We start from the raw sequence: 20161 nt of genomic DNA on the forward strand, positions 1-20161 counted from the left end.
AAATTTCCTTAAATTTAATAGTAATTTCAAAAATATCCCTAAATTCCTATAGTCTAATTTCTATAATGCCCTAAAATTCCACAATCCTATTTTTAAAACACCTTCAAATTGGCATGTAATTTTAGGTGGTTGCCTCGAGGTGGGGCAAGTTCAGAAATCATCCCCAACGGAGAGGGGGTGTCCTGCTCCACCACTGGGGACAGCCAGACAGGGTAGAGGATTTTGGCTAGAGGGCGGGGACAGAGAAGGGATGCCCCACCCCATTGCCATTCCTAGGCAGGAAGGGGCTTTAGCCAAATTGGTTATTTTTTATATTACATATGCAAGAATAAACTAGTTCTCTGTTACTATTCTATATAACGTTAACGTGTTCAATGGTCAGATAAAGTTGATGCTAGCTTGTGAATTTGTATAATCGTGTCTGCGATGCTCATTTACCTCTAGTCTCAGTTTAAAAGGAGTATAAATGTAAATATGTACAATACAAATATATATAAAATATTAGGTTTGGCACTCTACATATTTATATTTCTACTCCTTTCAAACTGAGCTGTGTACTTTTTCCAAACTGTGCCTAGATATTGTTTGTTTATGGCTTTATGCTGTTTCACGCATGTTATCTGAATCAATTTTAACTGATGAGTTCGTCATAGAATGAACGCCATAGCAGTACGTTGTGGGAAATGATGTAAATAGAGGTCTATAAATAATCCGTGCCTGTTCATCGAACATATATCATAATTTGGGTTCTGGTCCTTCGGGTGATAATGAGACCAAATATCGATTTGATGGAAAATATCGATTTGGTGGAAATAACGCTGCTATCCTTTGGATTCAGCCGTGTTTGGTTTGATAGAAAATTAGAGAGAAACAAAACGTTGAGGGAAAATTTTCAATGATTTTTATGAACTTTCTTAAGAATTTTCCTCAACTTTCTGTTTTTTGCATTTTCTATCAAACCAAACACAACCTAAAAGGTGCCATATGAACGTTGCACCAGAGACGTCCATATTCCTTTACCAGTCGTTACATGATATCAAAACTCTAGGTTATAAGGAGAAAGAAACCCGTTTATTTAATATTAAATAAAATATAAAAAAAGATATTGAATAGTTTGGTGCAGCATAAGAGTGCTGGTTCAAGTGCAAGTGTGGTCACTCGGCACATAAAAAATGCCCTAGGTTAACGTTTAGTTGGACTGAGGTATTTAGAAGTGATTTGAATGCTTACAATTTATCACCGGATATGTTGAGAGGTAACACGACCTCATAGTTGTTCTGGGACTAAGATACATCTATTAATGCAATAAATGTCATTCCGTGTCAAGACTTTCTGGCCCTTGCTTGAAACAAGTGTATCTTACATACGTGGCAAGCTTTACATGGAAAGGATTATAGTAATTGTGAGGAAAAGAGATGAGGAAAGAGAGTGAGTCATTCAAACAGAAGCCAATAGCCAAAACATAATCAAAGAGGATATGGCTATGAGGACCCAGGTGATAAAAGCTAGTGCTACAGAAATTTGGAACCTACTGCAAGGGAGTAGAGGTTGTGTCTTGCAAAAATTCAAGTCCCTCGCATAAAGAACTGTAACCCCTGCTGATGAGCATGCTGCTGCAAGTGATAGAGTGGCTGTCACCTGCATTGTCAATTTATTTTTTTACCAATTAATAAATCAAATTCATACTAAAAGCTTAGGAAGTATGTAAAATGATATCGCAGTTTTTATCACAACCTTAATCCTGGAATATCTAAACACAGAGGCAATTTGCAGCACCATGATAGGCAGAAAATACTCGACAAAATAATAAATATAGAGCAAGTAGAGAATCAAATGCAAATAGTTTACCAAGCCTAGTCTTATATATGTATGGAATAAGATAAAAGTTTTACTGATACAAAAGAAAACTCTTTTGCCAAGTTAGGGATAAGAGAGCCAATACGAAGCATGGTTTTTAAAAACGAACCAGTGACCGAACTGGTCAGGGGTCCGGTTATTGGTTCGAACGGTCCGACTGTTCGACCCAAACAGCCGGAACATTCTAACAAAAAAAATTAAAAATTTGGAAAATGGTCAAAACCGTTTGAACGATTAACCGGCCGGTTCAATGGTTTGCTGATCAAAATCAACAGTTTTGGAGGAAAACGGAACCGGTCAGGTGACCGGTTCCTGGTTTTTCCGGTCCAACCGTCCGGTCCGGTTTGGTTTTGAAAACAGTGATACTTTGGCCAAGATACTTTGGGGCAGGCGGAGATATCCTGTTAAGCATAATGTTTGGGGCAGGCGGAGATATCATTTGGTATTGCCATGTCCAATTTACTCAGCCATTGATACTTTGGCCAAGATTTGGGCATTCCTGTACAATCTTCAACTGATCATCTTTGGATCAAATTGTTTAGAGGTGAAGAGCTCTCAGATGGTCATAGGTTGGATGAACCAATCATTGAAGTCCTTGGTCATTATGACAAACTATCAGAAGCTAGATCCTTGACGTCCAATTTGAATATCTCATTAGATGGATTCCAATGTACTAATTCAATGACTACATATGAGATTGGGAGGTATAAGTTGCATCCCCATCTTTTTTTTCCTCTTGTTTTTTATTTCTTTTGGTCTGGTCTTCCTATTCAAGCTGGAGTACTCTTCTTTCTTTCCAATTCTTAATAATTTTCTTGGTTACTAGTAGGAAAAAGGAGTATAAAACAACATATTCAAGGAGCAAAAAGGAGGACTAGGCTTAGTGACTTCCTATGGGAACCTGGTGAAGAGAAAAAAGGTCACTTGATTAAGTGGGAGGTGGCGAGTCGGAGCAAAAAAGGAGGACTAGGCTTAGGGAATGTGGTGAGTAAGAATGAGCCTCTTTTAGGTAAGTGGCTTTGGAGGTGGCCCCTCGAGAGGGAGAGGTCGTGGCATGAAGTTGTGAAAAGTATCCATGACTTTCTGAATCAGGTTGGGATGCAGGGGTATCTCGAAGGGCTTTGCTCACAACACCTTGGAAGGCTATCTCTGGCATTCTCCCTAAATTCCTCAGGTTTGTAAGGTACGATGCTTGTTCTGGAACTTCTATTCTTTTTTGGGAAGATACTTGGGTGAGCACTCAACCCCTAAAAGACCGTTTCCCTTCTCTCTATTCCATCTCCCTCTTTAAAAAGAAACTCATTTTTTGGTTCCTCCCCCCCCCCCCGTTTGCCTTTGGCTTTAAATTGGGATTTTGGGTTTCGGAGAGGATTAAGGGATGAAGAGTTTCATTGTGTCTCAGAGCTGTTGTTGCTTCTAGATTCAGTGTGCCTAGACCCCACCAACCTGGACAAAAGAGTCTGGGCTCTAAACCCGGTTAGCTCTTTCGCTTGCGCATCTTTCTTTAAAGCCCTTTGCTCTAACCCTTCCTCTCAGATCTTCCCTGTTAAAGAGGTTTGGTCAAGGCCAATACCCCCCAAAGTAACAGTGTTCTGTTGGGAAGCCTATTATGGTAAGATCAATACTGTGGAAAACTTGCAAAAGAAGAAACCTTGTTTATGTCTGTCCCCAAATTGGTGTTTTATGTGTAAAGTGAAGGATGAAGATTGTAACCATTTGCTGATATCGTGCTCCTTTGCTGCCAATATTTGGGTGCAGGTGGAACTTGCCCTCTGAAGTAAAGCTGTTGTTCACTCCAAATGCTCTTGGGAGATTGACAAAAAGGGGAAAGTTAATGTGGAAATGTATCAGAGCCACCACCTTGTGGATCTTATGGGAGGAGAGAAATGCTAGAATATTTCAAGAAAAGGAAAGAAGCCTTGCTGAAGTCAAGGAATGTATATTGACAAAGACAATTTCATGGCTGAAATCTTCACAATTGTTGGCAGATTTCTCCTTTGATGACTTGAGGAGAAATTGGGAAGCAGTGGCTTCTACAGTCTCCACTAAGAACAAATTACAAGTTGAATGGAAACCCCCACCGAATGGAGTGGTAAAATTGAACTTTGATGGTAGCTGCCAAGGTAACCCAGGGCCATCCGAAATTGGAGGGATTCTGAGAGACAAAGACAGCAATATATTGTCTCTTTTCTCAGGACCAGTGGGTGAAGGTGATTCTGTAAGGGCAGAGATACTAGCAGCGGTACAAGGTATACAGATGGCTAGTCAATTAGGAGTGAGCAATTTGTTAGTAGAAGGAGACTCCAAGGTAGTAGTGGGCTGGCTGAATAGCCCAGACACAGTTTGTTGGGGCTACAGGGATCTGGTAAAGAAAGTTAAATGGATGACAAGAAATATGACTGTTAGGTTCCAGTGGGTTAGCAGATCAGCAAATATAATGGCTGATTCTCTGACCAAGCAAGGGGTGTCGAGGGGTGATCTGTTTTGGGCTAATTTGTAATTTGTTTCTCAGGTTTGGGCATGTTTTAGTGCTTATGATTCAGTCCTTGGGGGAGGTAACATCTCGTGCCTCTTCATAGGCTGCATGTATTTCTGATACTCTTTCAATAAAATTACTCTCATTTATCAAAAAAAACAAAACATATTCAAGGAGATAGCTAGGAAACTTTCTTATTGGCAACAGAAACTCTTCATTAATCTTAAAAAGAGATTAAAGAGATATGTAAATAAAAAAACTGAAAATAAATGGCCCAAAAGATGGGCCAGAATCCCAGTCTTCACATAAAAATATCCCAAATCTATTATCTGTGAAGCCTTGCATTCCATATTCATGAGATCCATTATCCATACTTTGACCAAGGAAATGGATGTCACCTAAATATATCTCTTCTCTTTCAACTCCCAACCTGGATAAGCTTTAAGCCAATGATTTTTCAGATGCCCAGATCTATGTAAATGAGATATTCTCACCCCAGAACCAAGAGATTTAATTTCTCTAATGAAAGGCATCCAGGAGTTTGATTAGGAAAAATAATAAAAAAGAAAATAGCTAATTAGTTTGTCCTGGAAATTCAACATAAAGTGTGTTTCCAAAAAAGCTAACACCAGGTAGGACATTTATGCAACCAAGCAGTAACAAAGCCTATGTGATATTATTTATCCGAAAGAAGCATGCCTTCCGATGTCAGTATGACTGCAGTCCCTTGGGCAAACAAGAGAATGAAAGACATAACTGCTCTACAGATTTAAGGATGCACTTCCATGGCAAAGGGAATGCCCTCAATCCCAAGAGAGCTCATGTGTGTAAAGAAAGGAATTACACACTTTAAGACTGATAGGCCCCCAATTAACTTTACGTATGCCAGGAAGGGGAAAGGTCAGCTTTCGGCTAAGGGGGGAAATAATTGAACATGGGGGCAATTATAGCTGGAGGGAATAGGGAGAGTCTTGAGGCATCTTCAGTTAGGAATAAGAAGAGTATGGGCATTTATAACTTGGCCATCTGGGCATTTATTAAGGGAGTCAGTTATGCTGTGAGAGGAGTATAAGAAGGGGCTTTGGGGGATGGAGGAGATAGGCTTTGGTGGAGTGAAGAATACGGTGAGTGTTTGGGAGAGCCGGCAGTCTCTCGAAGAACCGATCAACTGTTACTGTTCTTCTTTTCGTCTGAATGAATACCAGTTTCTTTGTTGATATTCGAGTTGTGTGAATTCTGCTGTGAGTCTGAGAATTGTGTGCGAAGTTTCTGGGACCTAACAGAAGACATTCATACATATACATACAATAATTATGAAATAAGGCCATCTCCTCCAGATTTTAATCATTAAATCTCTACTAGCAAAAACTGGTCTTTGCCACAGATTTGGAGGCCATCAGCTCTAAGCTGTACCTGTCTACTATTACTCCAATATGAAATCTTCACATGCAAAGTGCTCAGAAATAAGACATCATGACATACAATTGAAAAGTGGTACACTAAATCATTAAATCTCTACTAGCAAAAACTGGTCTTTGCCACAGATTTGGAGGCCATCAGCTCTAAGCTGTACCTGTCTACTATTACTCCAATATGAAATCTTCACATGCAAAGTGCTCAGAAATAAGACATCATGACATACAATTGAAAAGTGGTACACTAAACATAGAAAAATGAAAAGGGGGATTAATAAGTAACTCCAGATAAATTAAGCACATATCATATGCCATAAATTCAAGGAATTCATGATAGAGTTCCTGAAAATCATGCATCAAATACACGAAATATAAGATAGCAAAAGAAAAGAATATGTGAAAGTGAAACAGTATCATAATGAACGTTTGGGAGTGGATCACAGTACAGTTCCTAGAAAGATTCATGAAGTAAATAAAAAGGAACAATAAGAAATATCTGAAAATAATAAAGGACAGCCCAGTGCACTGTGCATGAGGCTCCCACCAATGCAGGGTATGGGGAGGGACAGATGTACACAGCCTTACCCCCTACACATACAAGGAGGCAGTTCCCAAGATTTGAACCTTGGTTGCTTGGTTGCAATGGAGCAACCTAACCATAAATATCTGAAAATGATATTATGATATTTTTTTGCCTTGAATCTATTAAGCAGTAGCACATGTATTAAGGAAATTATATTGCTGCTTTGTTTAAAATTTTATTGAGAAAATTAATTGCAGGCCATAGTAGCCAAAAATATATTAACAAATGATGCAATAAAAGAATTGTAGATTAAATAAATAAAGTTAAAATTGAAAATGAATAAAGTGGTGTCAGAAAGTCAGCTTCCATAAATGATATTTAACACATCATGTATCAAAGTATGCATAGCTCCCAATAAATTCATGCTACAATGTTCATGCTTGTTCATGTCCAAGTATGAGTAAATTGTATACTTATGAAGTTCAACAAAAGAAAGCTAATTTACCCAGTCACCAACAACAAACAGGCTCACTAAGACAGGATTCCGAAGGTCCCGCTTTATCCTCAAAGCATAAGCATCAAGACAAGCAAGTCCCAAACTCCACAGTACTTGAAGCCCCATTGAAGCAATTAAATAGCTGAATCCAAATTGCATTAACATCAATGCGGTTACATATAAAAAACAAATATAAATTTTATTATTACATAGTACAAAAGGAAACATGTAGTATATCCATTAGAATAGCACTTAGCTTATAATAAGAAAGTTCCACATGATTGAATCCATTCTCTACCTCTTCACCCATGACCCATTTTCAGACCCATGTGATAGGGCTGTCAACAGACCCTGAAAGTCCAAAATCCAATCCGATTATCTTGGATTCAGATTATTTATTTACATAAAAGGATTGGATTCTGATTTTGCAATCCACATCCAATTAATAATCTGATCGGATGCAGATTTAATTCCATCCAATCCATTTACAGCCCTAAACAAAAACATCTTATCGATTTAGGAGTCCACAAACACTGATTCCAAGCTTCCAATAAACAGGTCATAGTTGTCAAGCCAACGCCTAGGCAACTAGGTGGTTTTCAAACTTCACCTTGCCCAGACACCATGCAAAGTTTGTATAAGGTGCACGCCTAGGTGACTACGCGGGCGCTTAACTCCAAGGCGCACACCTAGACTAGATACAAGACACATTAATACATCCCTTAATACATTGGTCATTTTTACTTTTCTTTTGCTGCAAATAGTTTTTATTGGTTAGTTTTTGTTATTACAATAGAACCTATCACACATTATCACTCTTTTTATTAGAAGAAGAGTGCTGTCTTTTTAGGCTTTTATTTTCATGGCAGAACTGAATAGAAGAGGGAGAGCTGTCCAGTCAGGTATGTTTCACACACAGTCCAACTCCAACTGTTGCTGCAATGCTGCATAACCAACTAGAAGTCTAAACAACTTCGAATATGCCAGGTAGTCAAATGAATCATCATCTTCTTCTCAGTTTTCAGTCCGCCTATTCTTCCTCCTACCCTCTTCGTTTTCAGCCTTTTTTTTCTTCCTTTTTTGTTGGTTCTTCCTGTTTTTTTTGTCTTTTCCATACGTTTTTTGCATGATTTTTTTTTGGAATCAAACAGGGGCTCCGCCCCCCTTTGTTTCTTCATTTTCCTGCAAACTTTTCACCCTTTTCCCTGCACTTTTGTCCTCCTCGATGGTAATCCAGAACAGGGGTTCCACCCCCTTCTTCATTTCACTGAGTTTCTTCATCATTTTTTCCTCTTCACTGATGATCTGAAACAGGGGCTCTGCCCCCTTCTTTTCATTTTCTTTTATTTAGTGTTTCCCTAGTTTTTCTTGGTCTAAAACAGCAGTGGAGCCCCTTGTTCTTTTTCTTTTTTTGGTCTAAAACAGGGCTCTGCCTCTCTGTTTTCTCCCCAAGTTCTTTTTCTTTTCTTGGTCAAACACAGGGGCTATGCCCTCTTCAGTTCTTCTTTTAAGTCTGAATTTCTATTTCTAATATTCTGTGTTGCATGCTTTAAGCACAATTACAAGAATCATAAGTAGAAAATTTAGTTTAGAGGTTTGTAGGTTAATGTACAAACCTGGGCGCCCCTTGGTTACAAGAAAGCTAGGTGGGCTCCTTAAGTTCTTTTTCATCACCTAGGCAAGGCCTGGGCGCCCCTTGGTCGCCTAGCCTCGCCTTGGCGCCTTGAAAACTATGAAACAGGTAAATCAATATTGAAGTAGATCAAAACAGTGAAGTTATTTTTGGATTTTACTCATGATGACATAATCAGGTTGTGGGGCACAATTGCAGCTTCATCATCCTCAAGAAAGAAGATTCAAAGAGATTGGGACCCACCTGTAAATGGCTTCTTCAAATTGAATTTTGATGGCAGCAACATAGGCAACCCAGGTCCTTCTGGAATTGGGGGAGTGATAAGGGATGGGAAAGGAGTTATTCTGTGCCTATTCTCAGGACCGCTCGGGGTAGGGGATTCAACAACCACCGAGATGAAGGCAGTGGATTTTGGGGTTCAAAAAGCTATGGAGATTGGGATAAGAAAACTGATAGTTGAAGGGGACTCTCATGTTATTATTAGCTGGCTGAAAAGAAATGAGAAGATTCCTTGGTGCTTCAGGAATGAACTTAAAAAGCTTAGAAGACTGTCGAGGGAGATGCAACTGGTATTTCAATGGATTCCAAGATCAGCCAACTGCCTGGCAGATCAATTAGCTAAGCAAGGGGTTTACAGAGAGCATTGTTTCTGGGTTGTACTGTAATTTAACTCAAAGCTTTCTGTTGTTGAATGTTTCTGTCTTAAGATTGTAAGGGGTAGCCGAAGCTACCTAAAATCTGTAACTTTACTCTAATTTAATAAAATTTCTGTTGCTGATCCAAAAAAAAAAAATTTAAGTAGATCAAAGTAATGGTTTTTTAATGAAGGAAAACAAAAAAGGGAGGAAACTGGTTTCACAACAGTACTTTTTCACCAACTATGATAAATAAAGATCCATTCATCATGAAGTCCCTAAGGCCGCATTTGCTTCAATTTATAAGGGGACAAAACTTTCACTCATTCAACCCTTATATTGAAAAGGAATGCTGTGTTTTGTCTCATTTTGTGACCACTAGATTAAAGTTGTGGATAGTAACTTAAATTGCTAGGCTTAAGCATTACTCCCATGATCCACTAGAAAACAATAACATTATTCCTATGATCAATTTATGTGGATCATAGTAGCAACATTGAAATATTTCCATGCTATGGACTATTTAAAAAAAAAAAAAAAAAACTTCCTTGCCATGCTTTTTTCTCATTTAATAAAATCTTTTGACTTTAGTCTTCATTATTTATTTATTTATTTGACTACAAGAAAAGCCCATGATCAAGTGAATGGACCAAATTGCAGCTAATTTTGATTTTTTTTTCAATAAGTCAAAGCCCAAAATCAATCTTAGAATTGCAGATCCGGCAAAATGTCCATCCTTCTCAGGCTGATTTGGGATATATATGTGTAATGCTAAAGCCCACGGCAAAACCTTATTAGGCATTAAACCCATATCAATTGGTGGAGTTTATCTCAGTCTTACCTGATCCCATATCCAACTGTAAATAAAAGAAGTCACTGTCAATGTTTTATTTCAATGTGATTCACCAGACCATCTACTTTTTGTCGATGGAGCCTACATGCCTAATACAGGAGAAACTGCCATTGGTTAAATAATACTTGCTAAAGATTTGACAATTGTTCATGCAGATAGCAGAAGAATTCATGCCACTGCAGCTGACCAAGCCAAATGGTGGGCCCTCATTGAAGGATTGAGAATTGAGGAAGTCTGAAGATCAAGAAGCTACTGATTTTTTGTGATGCTGCAACTGTTGTAAAAATGGTGAATGAAGCAATCCCAGTGCACTGGAAGGTCAAACATCTTTTTGAAAAAGCTAGAAAGTTACTACCCTTTTTTGATAATGTATATATAAGACATAAGTAGAAGTGCTAATACTGCTGCCCATGGACTGGCTTACAATGCTTGTAAATATAATAGAAATAGTATCTCTCCCAAGGGCAGCAAACTTTTTTTTTTAAACTGTAAGGTGAAGTATTTCATTGATAATCTTAAGACTATACAACTATGCAAACCCCTATACAAAGAGAATCTGTACATGAGGAAATAAACCTGTATAGCCAAAAAACAGTCCCAAAACCAAAAATATTATGAACTCCTTACAAAAAGCAAATCATGATAAAAAGAGAACATGATTCCAAAATTGTTGTGGGGTGGCTGAAAAGGGGGGGAAGGAGTAATTTGGCAGTTAAAGAATGAATTCAGGCACTTCAAGCAGGTTTCTAAAGACATGATAATCCAAATAAAGTGGATTAGGAGATCTGTAAATAGCATAGCAGATGGGTTAGCTAAACAAGGAATTCAGAGACAATCCATGTTTTGGGCTGTTTTGTAAATATTGGAAGTGATTTTGGGCTTGCTCCTTGCCCACAACCCCTTGTTGTACTCCTTTTTATAATTAATAAATCATTTTTGTGTTGCTGATAAAAAAAAGAACATGAATGTCTATTTTTGAATAAAGGGTGATTTGCAGCCAGGAATGCACCATTCCTGAGATCCTTTTAAACACCTCTTCTTTTGTACTTTGTCTCTCTTCAAAAATTCTGCTGTTTCTTTCACCCCACACTATCCAAAAGACTGCTGAAGGGAGGATTTTCCGAGCTAATTTTCCAGCCCTGCTTAATTCACTCACATACCAAGAATGAATCCCTTCACATCAGCCGGGAAATACATATTAATCACAAACCAACTCAGCAGTCTTGTCCAAATCCTATAGGTGAAATCGCAATGAAGTTACGAATGATTAGAAGATTCCATGCAACCATTGCAAAGTGTGCAAGCCATATCTGCCACCTCCATACCTCTTCTAACTAAATTGACCTTAGTTAGGATCTTATCCAGCACCACAGGCCAAAAAAATAGGCAGTTTGGAATGTCCCTGATTTCTCAAATAACCATTTTATTTTGTCTTCCCCTACTCCAGCTGCTCCAGAGTCATAAAGAACCTGGAGCAAACTGACCAAAGACGCCACCTCACAATCACTTAGATTCCTCCGGAATTGGGGTTCCATATACAAAGCCGATTTTGCTTCTCTGGTTAATCTGCCACTGATGCATCCTTATTGGTAGCTATCTCGAACAGGTTGAGGAATAGAACCCTTAATTGACCATTCCCACATCAATAATCCTTCCAAAATAACACTCTCTGACCATTGCCAACTTCATATTTTATACCCTTCATAAACTGAGAATTAATTCTGTATAGCCTCCCAAACTGAAGGCCCATAAGATGATCTTACTTCTTCTGTCTCCCACTCCCAGCTGCTGGAACCATACTTAGATACAATTAACCTCCTCCACAGACTGTCTGGTTGCTCATTAAATCTCCACAACCACTTCCCTAACAAAGCATTGTTGACCTCTTTTACTGACCTGATTCCCAAACCCCCCATTTGCTCTAGAACAACAAATTTTCTTCCAACCCACCAGATGGTATTTTGACTCCTTCCACAGGAAGTCTCTCATCTTTTTTTTTAACACAGCAGCCCTATTTGCCGAAATTGGGAATAAAGACAAGTAATAAACGGGAAGGGAAGATAATACACTTCTAATTAGTGTGACTTTGCCCCCTTTTGATAAGCATTTGGTCTTCCAAGAGGCCAACTTTCTATCCACTTTTTCAATGACTGGCTCCCAAATGGAATTGGATTTATAGTTTTCACCCAGAGGCATACCCAACCCAAATACTTTGTTGGGAGTTTACCAACTCTGCAGCCCCAATCAACAGCCCATGCTTCCAAGTTTATCACATTCCCGTTGCCATTATTTCACTCTTTTGGATATTTATAAGGGCTCATTATCTCGTAATGAAGGGTTTGGTTTCTTTCCTTGCAAAAAAAAAGAAAAAAAAAATCTCCCATAGGTTTAACAGGTACCTTTAACAGTGATTACTTTTGAAATTGTTGTCAGAGCTTGATATAAAGAAAATATAAAGCAGAATGGCCTTCACATAATGGGAATAGGGAAAAACCAATATACAATTAAAATAATCATTTGATAAACATCACTTACTAGGCACAAAAAAGTAAACTTGGTCCAGTTTCCTTGTGAGAAACAAATGTCCAAGGTTGTGCTTATCATAGACAATGTCATTAAATTTCACCATCTTTATGTCAGGATGGGAAAATCTGTATCAGTTTTTGTATGTGGAAGTATGGATCTCCTTCCACATGTAGCAAGGACAAGTGGGTGAGAAAATGCCCCAAATAATCTGGTCAGGCTATCAGTTTAGCTAAACTCATCATAAATAAAACAATTACAAGGTAAACTTATCCCATCTAAAGTTGTTTTGGACATCATACTTCCCTTTGGCTTAAGTGGAAAACCGGTTGGAACCAATATAGAGATCAAGGACTCAAAGGTAGACAATGGAAGAGGGTAAAGTTGTTTTCAACTAGTAGCAGTCCATGTCAATGTGTTTCATATGGTTGGACAAGACTAAATTTGAAGCATTTTCGACTAAACATAAGAACATATTTATCAATACTACAGTATAAAAATAGAAAAATAATAACAAGTGTATTTCCACTAAAGTACTCTGGACCTTGCTGCAAGACGTTTAAATTTACAAGTCGATCTGAAACGGGAAATTTTACTGCACACTGTGACAGCAAGTAGAATGTTCAAAAATGGTTCAAACACGAATGGTCCATAAACCGAACAAACAGCAACCGACACGTAATATATCGATCAGTAGTTTAAGTAGAAATAAACAAGAAAAGCAAGATTGAAATAGTTATCAAAAAAAAGTAAAGCAAGATAGAATAGAAACAAGTCTATACTTTCCATGAAGAGCAACTTAAATATCTTAAGAAATAAATGAAAAGATAAGAAATATGGCATTCTAAAGTCTATATCCACCAAGCTCATCTACCTAGCATTGATCAGATAAGTGAACAGAATAGATACATAAATTCACAAAATCTTATTTTCTGTAAAGCATTCTTCCAAAATAACATTTAGAAATACAGGGAAATAATATAGGATAGCACAGAAATGGGAAAATAACGTTTAAAAGAGATGAAATGGGAGCAAAGAAAAATACCAGAAAGCGGTATAGTTAGAAAAGCCAAAGGCAGAGACCATCGCCCCAATGGACGCAGCAGCAAACAAGCATTGTCCTACTCTCAGAAGAAGCCCACTCACAGTGCCAGGGCTCCCAAACAAATCCTTCATTTCTCTCTGCTCCTAGGGCCCTTTCCCGAAACAAAGGGCCCTGTAGGAACCCTAGATTTCAAAATCTCCCCATGAATGGAGCACCCTCCAAACCTCCTCCATTTTTCATGCGATTTCAACCAATTCAGGGGAAAAAGTGACAGAAAATCCTTCTAGTCTCAACTACTAGATTTACACAGGATCAAGCTCCAAGGTTTCAATTTGAGTCTTCTGACGATCGAAGAGCTCCAAATACTGGGTTTTGCACGCTTTCTTCCTCTTTGAGAGAAGATCAGTCTTGCCGAATCGACTGGCTCTTCAAGAAACCCTATAATCTGAGATTCGAAGGAGCTTTGAGGATTAAATATTATACAATGAATAGTTAATTGAAGAAAAAACAATGGAGTTGGAGCAGTTTAATCGTCTGAGAATTCGTCGTACGTGGATTTCTTTTATCATTTTAACCTTCATACTTACTTTTTCTTCCTGACTGTCTGTGTTCTTGTCGTTGGAACCTTGCTGGACCCGCGAGTATAGGTTTTGATCCGTCTATTTTATCCAAGCCTTTTTGTTTATAAAAAAAAAAAAAAAAAAAATAGGTCACGGCCTCACGGGTACCGATTAAAGTTGCTACGCGTTCATGTAGGTTTTCCTATGACCTCGTTTTTTCTTGAAATTACAGTCCATATCCCCACTCTTTTGTTGTCGATCCTGTGGGCCACTCCTCTATCTTGATAAGACCCAATATCTACTAAATCCTGGCCGTCCAATCAAAAAAACTTTTTCCATAAAAGGAGAAAAAGAAAAAAAAAGAATGTTTCTGTCTTTTCACTTTTCAGATTCAACTGAAACTCAACTGAAAAGAAATGAATGCTCCCTGCTTGGTTTTGACAAAACTGAAAAAATCTCTCTTGGCTCATTGGCTGATATTGATGATCAAGTACTCCATGCTGCCACGTGTCCAGTTCAAAAAATCAGAGCCACACATGAGTACCAGCCTAGAAACTGCCGCCTTAACAGTTAACACACCGGGTTCTGATCGAGTTGGGTACTTGGGTGGCCCAATCGTCTTCTTTGATCTTCTCATCTGGCCTGGCCAATTTTAATTAAATTGAGTTTAATGAAATGGACCAACCGTGATAAGCCCAACCAAACTGCACCAGCACCAGTCAAACGAGGTGACGTGGTAGACTAGCAGGCGTCGTAACTCGTAAGTAGAGGTGGCGGTGAACTGTGGCTACTCACTACGAAGCCGTCTCAAAAACGGGCGCCTCACAGGCACATCCACCAGTACATTGAGAACATCTCTCGTGAATAACAATATAAATACGGGAGATATTTTCAATGCATGGTAGTATGTGCGCGTGAAACGCCTGTGAGGAGCAGATCCGGTCTCACTGGCTACACCACCGAGGTTGGACTTATTATTCACAAAACGCTGACAGCTGTTGTTGATAGGTAAACGGTAAACCCTTTGAGGAGCCTTTAGTTTGATGGTGATGGGCGGATGGCTTCTGTATCACTTAGTTTGATGGGGTCCAGTGCGAGGGCCCAGGCCCAACGCAATTTCAAATGGGATAATCCAAGAAATCGTTTTCAGGTAGTGTAATGATTGGATCACCTTGAGCTATTATGGTATGTCTGATATGGTTAGACTCCCGGCCTCGTGGCAGTCTAGAACCCCACTTAAAATGGAAAGCCGTGTGTCAATTTTGTGTCCAATTGTAAATTTTTCTGCTTTGCATAGATTGCTGATAAAATAGGCTAATAGGAAGTGTGGATTACCCTAAGGCTCAGCTTGGAAGGAGTATAAATTCAAACTAATACAAATATTTGTATTTATACTACTTCCAAACTGAGCCTAAAGAAAGGGGGACCGGTATCATTTCATATCTATGCCCTATAAATGCACTGTACACAATGCACTACACAACCTCTCAAAACCAATTTTGGGAAGATGAGCTTTGTGAGTGAGACAAATGATTCTCTTTTGGGACCCATATCTTTTTTCCTCTTATATATACGATGGCTTTAGTGCGGTTTGATAATTTCGCCTTCCTTGTTTGTTCAACTTGCCCCATCTACTGACAATAATAAATAAATAAATTGCCTCGTCAGCCGATTTTAGGGGTGATCATTTTCAGCCCAACCCCGGGCCCGGCCCAGCATGTACATATATAAATCTGTTATTATATTTTATATATAAATATCACAATGGCACCTACAAGACTGTAATATATATTTTATATTATATAATAAATTTTATACATATATCATGTGAGATATAATATAAAATATTAAATACATTGAATATTGTACATCTAAACGCTATAGGCTTGGAATCAAGCTTGGGCCCAAGGCCTAGGCTACAGCCCATATCACATGTTAAAAGCTGGCTCTTGCCCGGCTCATGATTACCCTTAATAGTAAACAAAACAGCTACCACGTCGTAATTAATGATTATGAGTGGGATTCATTGTTATATTCTAAAGAGGGCGAACACAAATTAAGCTTTTTATAAACTATCCAAACTTGGTTCGTAAAGGCTCAATTCAGTTCGGTCTAAATCAAACTTGGAGTTGAGATCAAGTCTAATGAAGCTTGCAAGTTTAGTTGATTTAATATAATATATAATATTTTAATGTTTATGTGTATTTTTTTAATTATTTATATATAATATATAATAAGAAAAAATATATGTATATGTGGATTTGTGCCTATGTTTATATAACCTTTTATATGTATAATTTTTAATTTTTTATATGAAAGCTTGACTCACCATCAAACTTGAGTTGAACTGAGCTCGAACATATAAGGGTCAAACCAAATCAAAGCTTGTATTTCTAGTTCAAATCGAGCTTAAATCCAAATACAAGGCCATGGTTTTTTTTTTATCGGGTCGAGCTCAAATAACCAAATATTCAGTTTGATTCGGCTTGAATCCACCCTTAATCTCTTAATAAAAATATATTTTAGAGCATATGAATAGAGAATGACACATGATACAAATAAAGATCTACATTTACGTGATAGAAGGTACATTCCCATTGGGGATTCATCAGTGGATTCCGAAAATGGGGAAAAAACTTTGGTTGTTTGGTAGCTTCTTTGTTTATTTGCTTGTCTTTTTTAATTAAAAGAATATTCATTGCAAATGTTCTTTCATTCCACACCCATGGTAACATATGCATAGAAAAGCTCCCAAACAGCCTGGGCTGTCTTTTTCAAATAGCCAAGTTTTTTTCAGTAATAAGTAACTAAGAGATCACGACGTGTAGAATTAGGAAATAATGTTGCAGATGATTTCACCATTGATAGTGAAACTTCATCTATGGCAATTGATAAAAAGATCCATTTCAACCAACCATTCAACTTATCATATTCAATTGATCACAATGTAGTAGTCCTTGCCCAACTTCTTGGTTTCAAGTACTACAAAGCATTGTAAGCCACCAACGTGTAATATTTGATATTTATAGCTTGTTCATTAGCATTAGCATTAGCATTTAGACAAGATATTTAGGATGCATTTAGAAATTATGCAAATGGAGTATAAATTTCAGTTCAGGGTAAATTTGCACTCTGGTTCACTTTTGTCTGTGTTTGACAACATTACATTTATGCATTGACAAATGATAGATTAATACATATTTACATTGATAATAAGATGTAAAAGTACATCAATAAAAAATAAATAAATTTGCATTCAAGTGGGCTTTTGATAAAAAAAAAAAGCATATGCTTTATTGGAATTAATGTTTGCATCCATTACAGCTAAAAGCCTCTTTGATAAGAAGGTAAATTTGACAGTGCAAAACTAACCCAATTTTACATTTTATATGAACCGTTTTACACTCTACATATTTGCATTCACACTTATTTGCATCATTTCCAAACGCAACCTTAAGAGCACACTAGTTAAACTGATTGACATGACAAGGGCATTTGTGGATTGTAAATAAGCAAATCCACTATGCATACATACATATATACACGGGGGTATCTGAATCCAAGCTTCAAGTCCAATATATAGGTTTATTTGGTAATTGAGTCTAGCTCAAACCCAATAAAATTCAATTTGTGAGGCCTTGAGCCACATCTAATTTGAACTCAAAACAAGCTCAAGTATAGGTGTAAAGTGGGTTGTGCCAGGCCGCGCAAAGTGTGGGTTGTGTCGTGCTGGCCTGTGGACCATGCCGCCCTCATCGGTGAAAATTTTGGGGGTCGGCCTGACACGGCCCGTGCGGGCCTGTGCTATGCTGCGGGCCTGGGTCAGGCCGGGCTAGGCCACAAGGCGGGCCTTGAGCCTGGGCCAAACCGGGATATACTGATTTTTTTGACTTTTTTGTTTTTTTTTTTATTTTTTGAAAATTTTGATTTCTTTTCTAAGTAAACGTGTAAAACTAAAATATTTAACTTTCCTTTGAATTTTGAGAACTATTTGAAAAATTAAGAAATGAGAAATCTAAGTTATCTAACACATAAATGAAAAAAAAATGCTTAACTAAATAAGAGTGATGGAATAACAAATTAGAAGAAAAATAGGAATTTTATTTCATTTAAATTTGAATGATACAAATCACAAATACCGAAATACAGTGATTAGATCATTGGATACTTAGATAATGAAATATGAAAATGGAATAAATTAATAAAATATAAAAATACCATATAGTTACAAATTGGAAATACAAAATTAAATTGTTAAAAAATTATAAAAAATAGCAAATAAATTAAAATAAATTAAAAAATTTACAATAATTTGAAAAAAATAAAAAGTTCTATACAACTAGTCAACTACATGAATCATGACTTTCATCATCTACTTAAGGTGAAAGATAGTGTAGTATCATGCCCTCCTTTGTCTTGTAATCTATCTTTTGCATCTAGCCAATCCTTAAAGCAGATGCATATCTCTTTACTTTCATATTTCATGCAACTTCTCTTGTCGTCCAACGCCCTAGTATCTGCACTAAAACAAGACTCCAATGGAACTATAGACACTAGAAAGGGTTAGTAGATCACGTGCCATGGCGACGAGAACTGGATAATTTTTTGAATGTTCATTCCATCATGCTAAAATATCAAAATGATTTGTTCCCTCGCCTAAACTAGAAAAATTTGCTTGTAAATAAAAATTAAGTTCAGTAAATGAACTTGTTGTAGAAGTAGTAGATTTCTGCCTTCTACTTATTAAATAAAAAAGCTTTTCTCTTCTACTATTGGGCTCAATATCAGAAGTAGAATATGTTGTACAAGTTGTAGGAATATTTCCTATTGTTTTAGATTCATATAAATTGTACATTTCAAATAACAAATTATTAATTTCTTATTTTTTTTTTATTTTCAATTTCAATATTTTAAAGTAAAATATCTAAACCATATTTCCTAATCCTAAATAAATGGGAGAAATGTTCTCCCAATATTTTTTAAATTTATTTTTCATTATTTCAATAATACATTTAAATTGTGGATTATTTCAATATTTTGAAAAACAATCACTAATTACCATTAATTTATAAGGTAAATTACAACTAATTGGATAATAAATACCTGATAATTCATTAGTTGCACCATAAAAATGTTTTAAAAAGTCTCTTATACAAACTGCAATTTTCTTCCTCAAATATAATATCATTGGTCATTTTTGCATTATAAAAATCAGTAAGAATTTGTTTATGAGAAATACAACTTTCTAACATAGCATAGGTAGAATTTCACCTATGTTTTACATATAATATAAAATGTTTATATTTAAAACCATAATTTTGACATAAATATTTAAATTCTTGTTTTTTTGCCCCTGAACTTTTAATATATATAATACAATTTCTAATTTTAGAAATATGAGTAGAAATAATATTCAAGGCATCTTGAATACATAAATTTAAGATGTGACATGCACATCTGATATGAAATAATTTACCATTTAAACGTGGTTTTAATTGAGATTTTAAGATACTTACTACATAATCATTATTGTTGGCATTATCAAAACAACAAGAAAATAATTTATTTTATATTCCATAAGTATGTAAAGTATTTAAAATACTTGCAGCAATAGCTGGGCCATTATGTGGCCATTCGAGCCTAATAAAACTTAAAATTCTTTTATTTAGAAGCTAATTTTCACCAATAAAATGGCTGATAACACAAATCTAACTTATGTTAAATTTAGATGTCCAAACATCATAAGTAATTGCAACTTTAGAATTAATATTTGATAACAAAAAAATTAAATTTTGTTTATATGAATAAAAAAAAATTAAAGTATATGATTTAATAGTATTCCTATAAACTTTTTTATATTGTGGATTTACATAATTACACAACCCATCTTTAGCTTATTATCTTCAGCTAATATAAATGGTTGTTCTGCATGTACAATATACGTTGCTAATTCTTGTCTCATTTTTTCTTGTGAATATTTAAATGTACCAAAACTCCCCCTCTCAATTTGTGTTTGTGTTATTTCTTTCCTTTTTTTTCCTTCTTCTTCATTATCATGTCTGAGCAAATGTCTGCTCAAATGACCTTTTCTATGATAGATAAAGTATTTTTCTACATTTTTGGCAAACTCCTCTTTTTCCCTTCC

The 20161-nt window shown here is 36.6% G+C and overlaps 1 protein-coding gene across 1 annotated transcript; it reads right to left on the reverse strand.

Annotated features, from left to right (window-relative positions):
• Positions 1–1272: 1272 nt before the first annotated feature.
• Positions 1273–14187, reverse strand: LOC104597091 (CASP-like protein 5B2). Its single transcript, XM_010258489.3, has 4 exons — positions 14044–14187; positions 13457–13901; positions 6777–6909; positions 1273–1638 (listed from the first exon to the last, which is right to left on the reverse strand). The coding sequence occupies exons 2-4, from the start codon at positions 13585–13587 to the stop codon at positions 1438–1440; spliced, it is 465 nt and encodes a 154-aa protein (XP_010256791.1). The 5' UTR covers positions 13588–13901; positions 14044–14187; the 3' UTR covers positions 1273–1437.
• Positions 14188–20161: the final 5974 nt, after the last annotated feature.

This window comes from Nelumbo nucifera, chromosome 2, assembly GCF_055504915.1.
Source record: "Nelumbo nucifera cultivar China Antique chromosome 2, China Antique-T2T, whole genome shotgun sequence".
NCBI classification, from domain to species: Eukaryota; Viridiplantae; Streptophyta; class Magnoliopsida; order Proteales; family Nelumbonaceae; genus Nelumbo; species Nelumbo nucifera.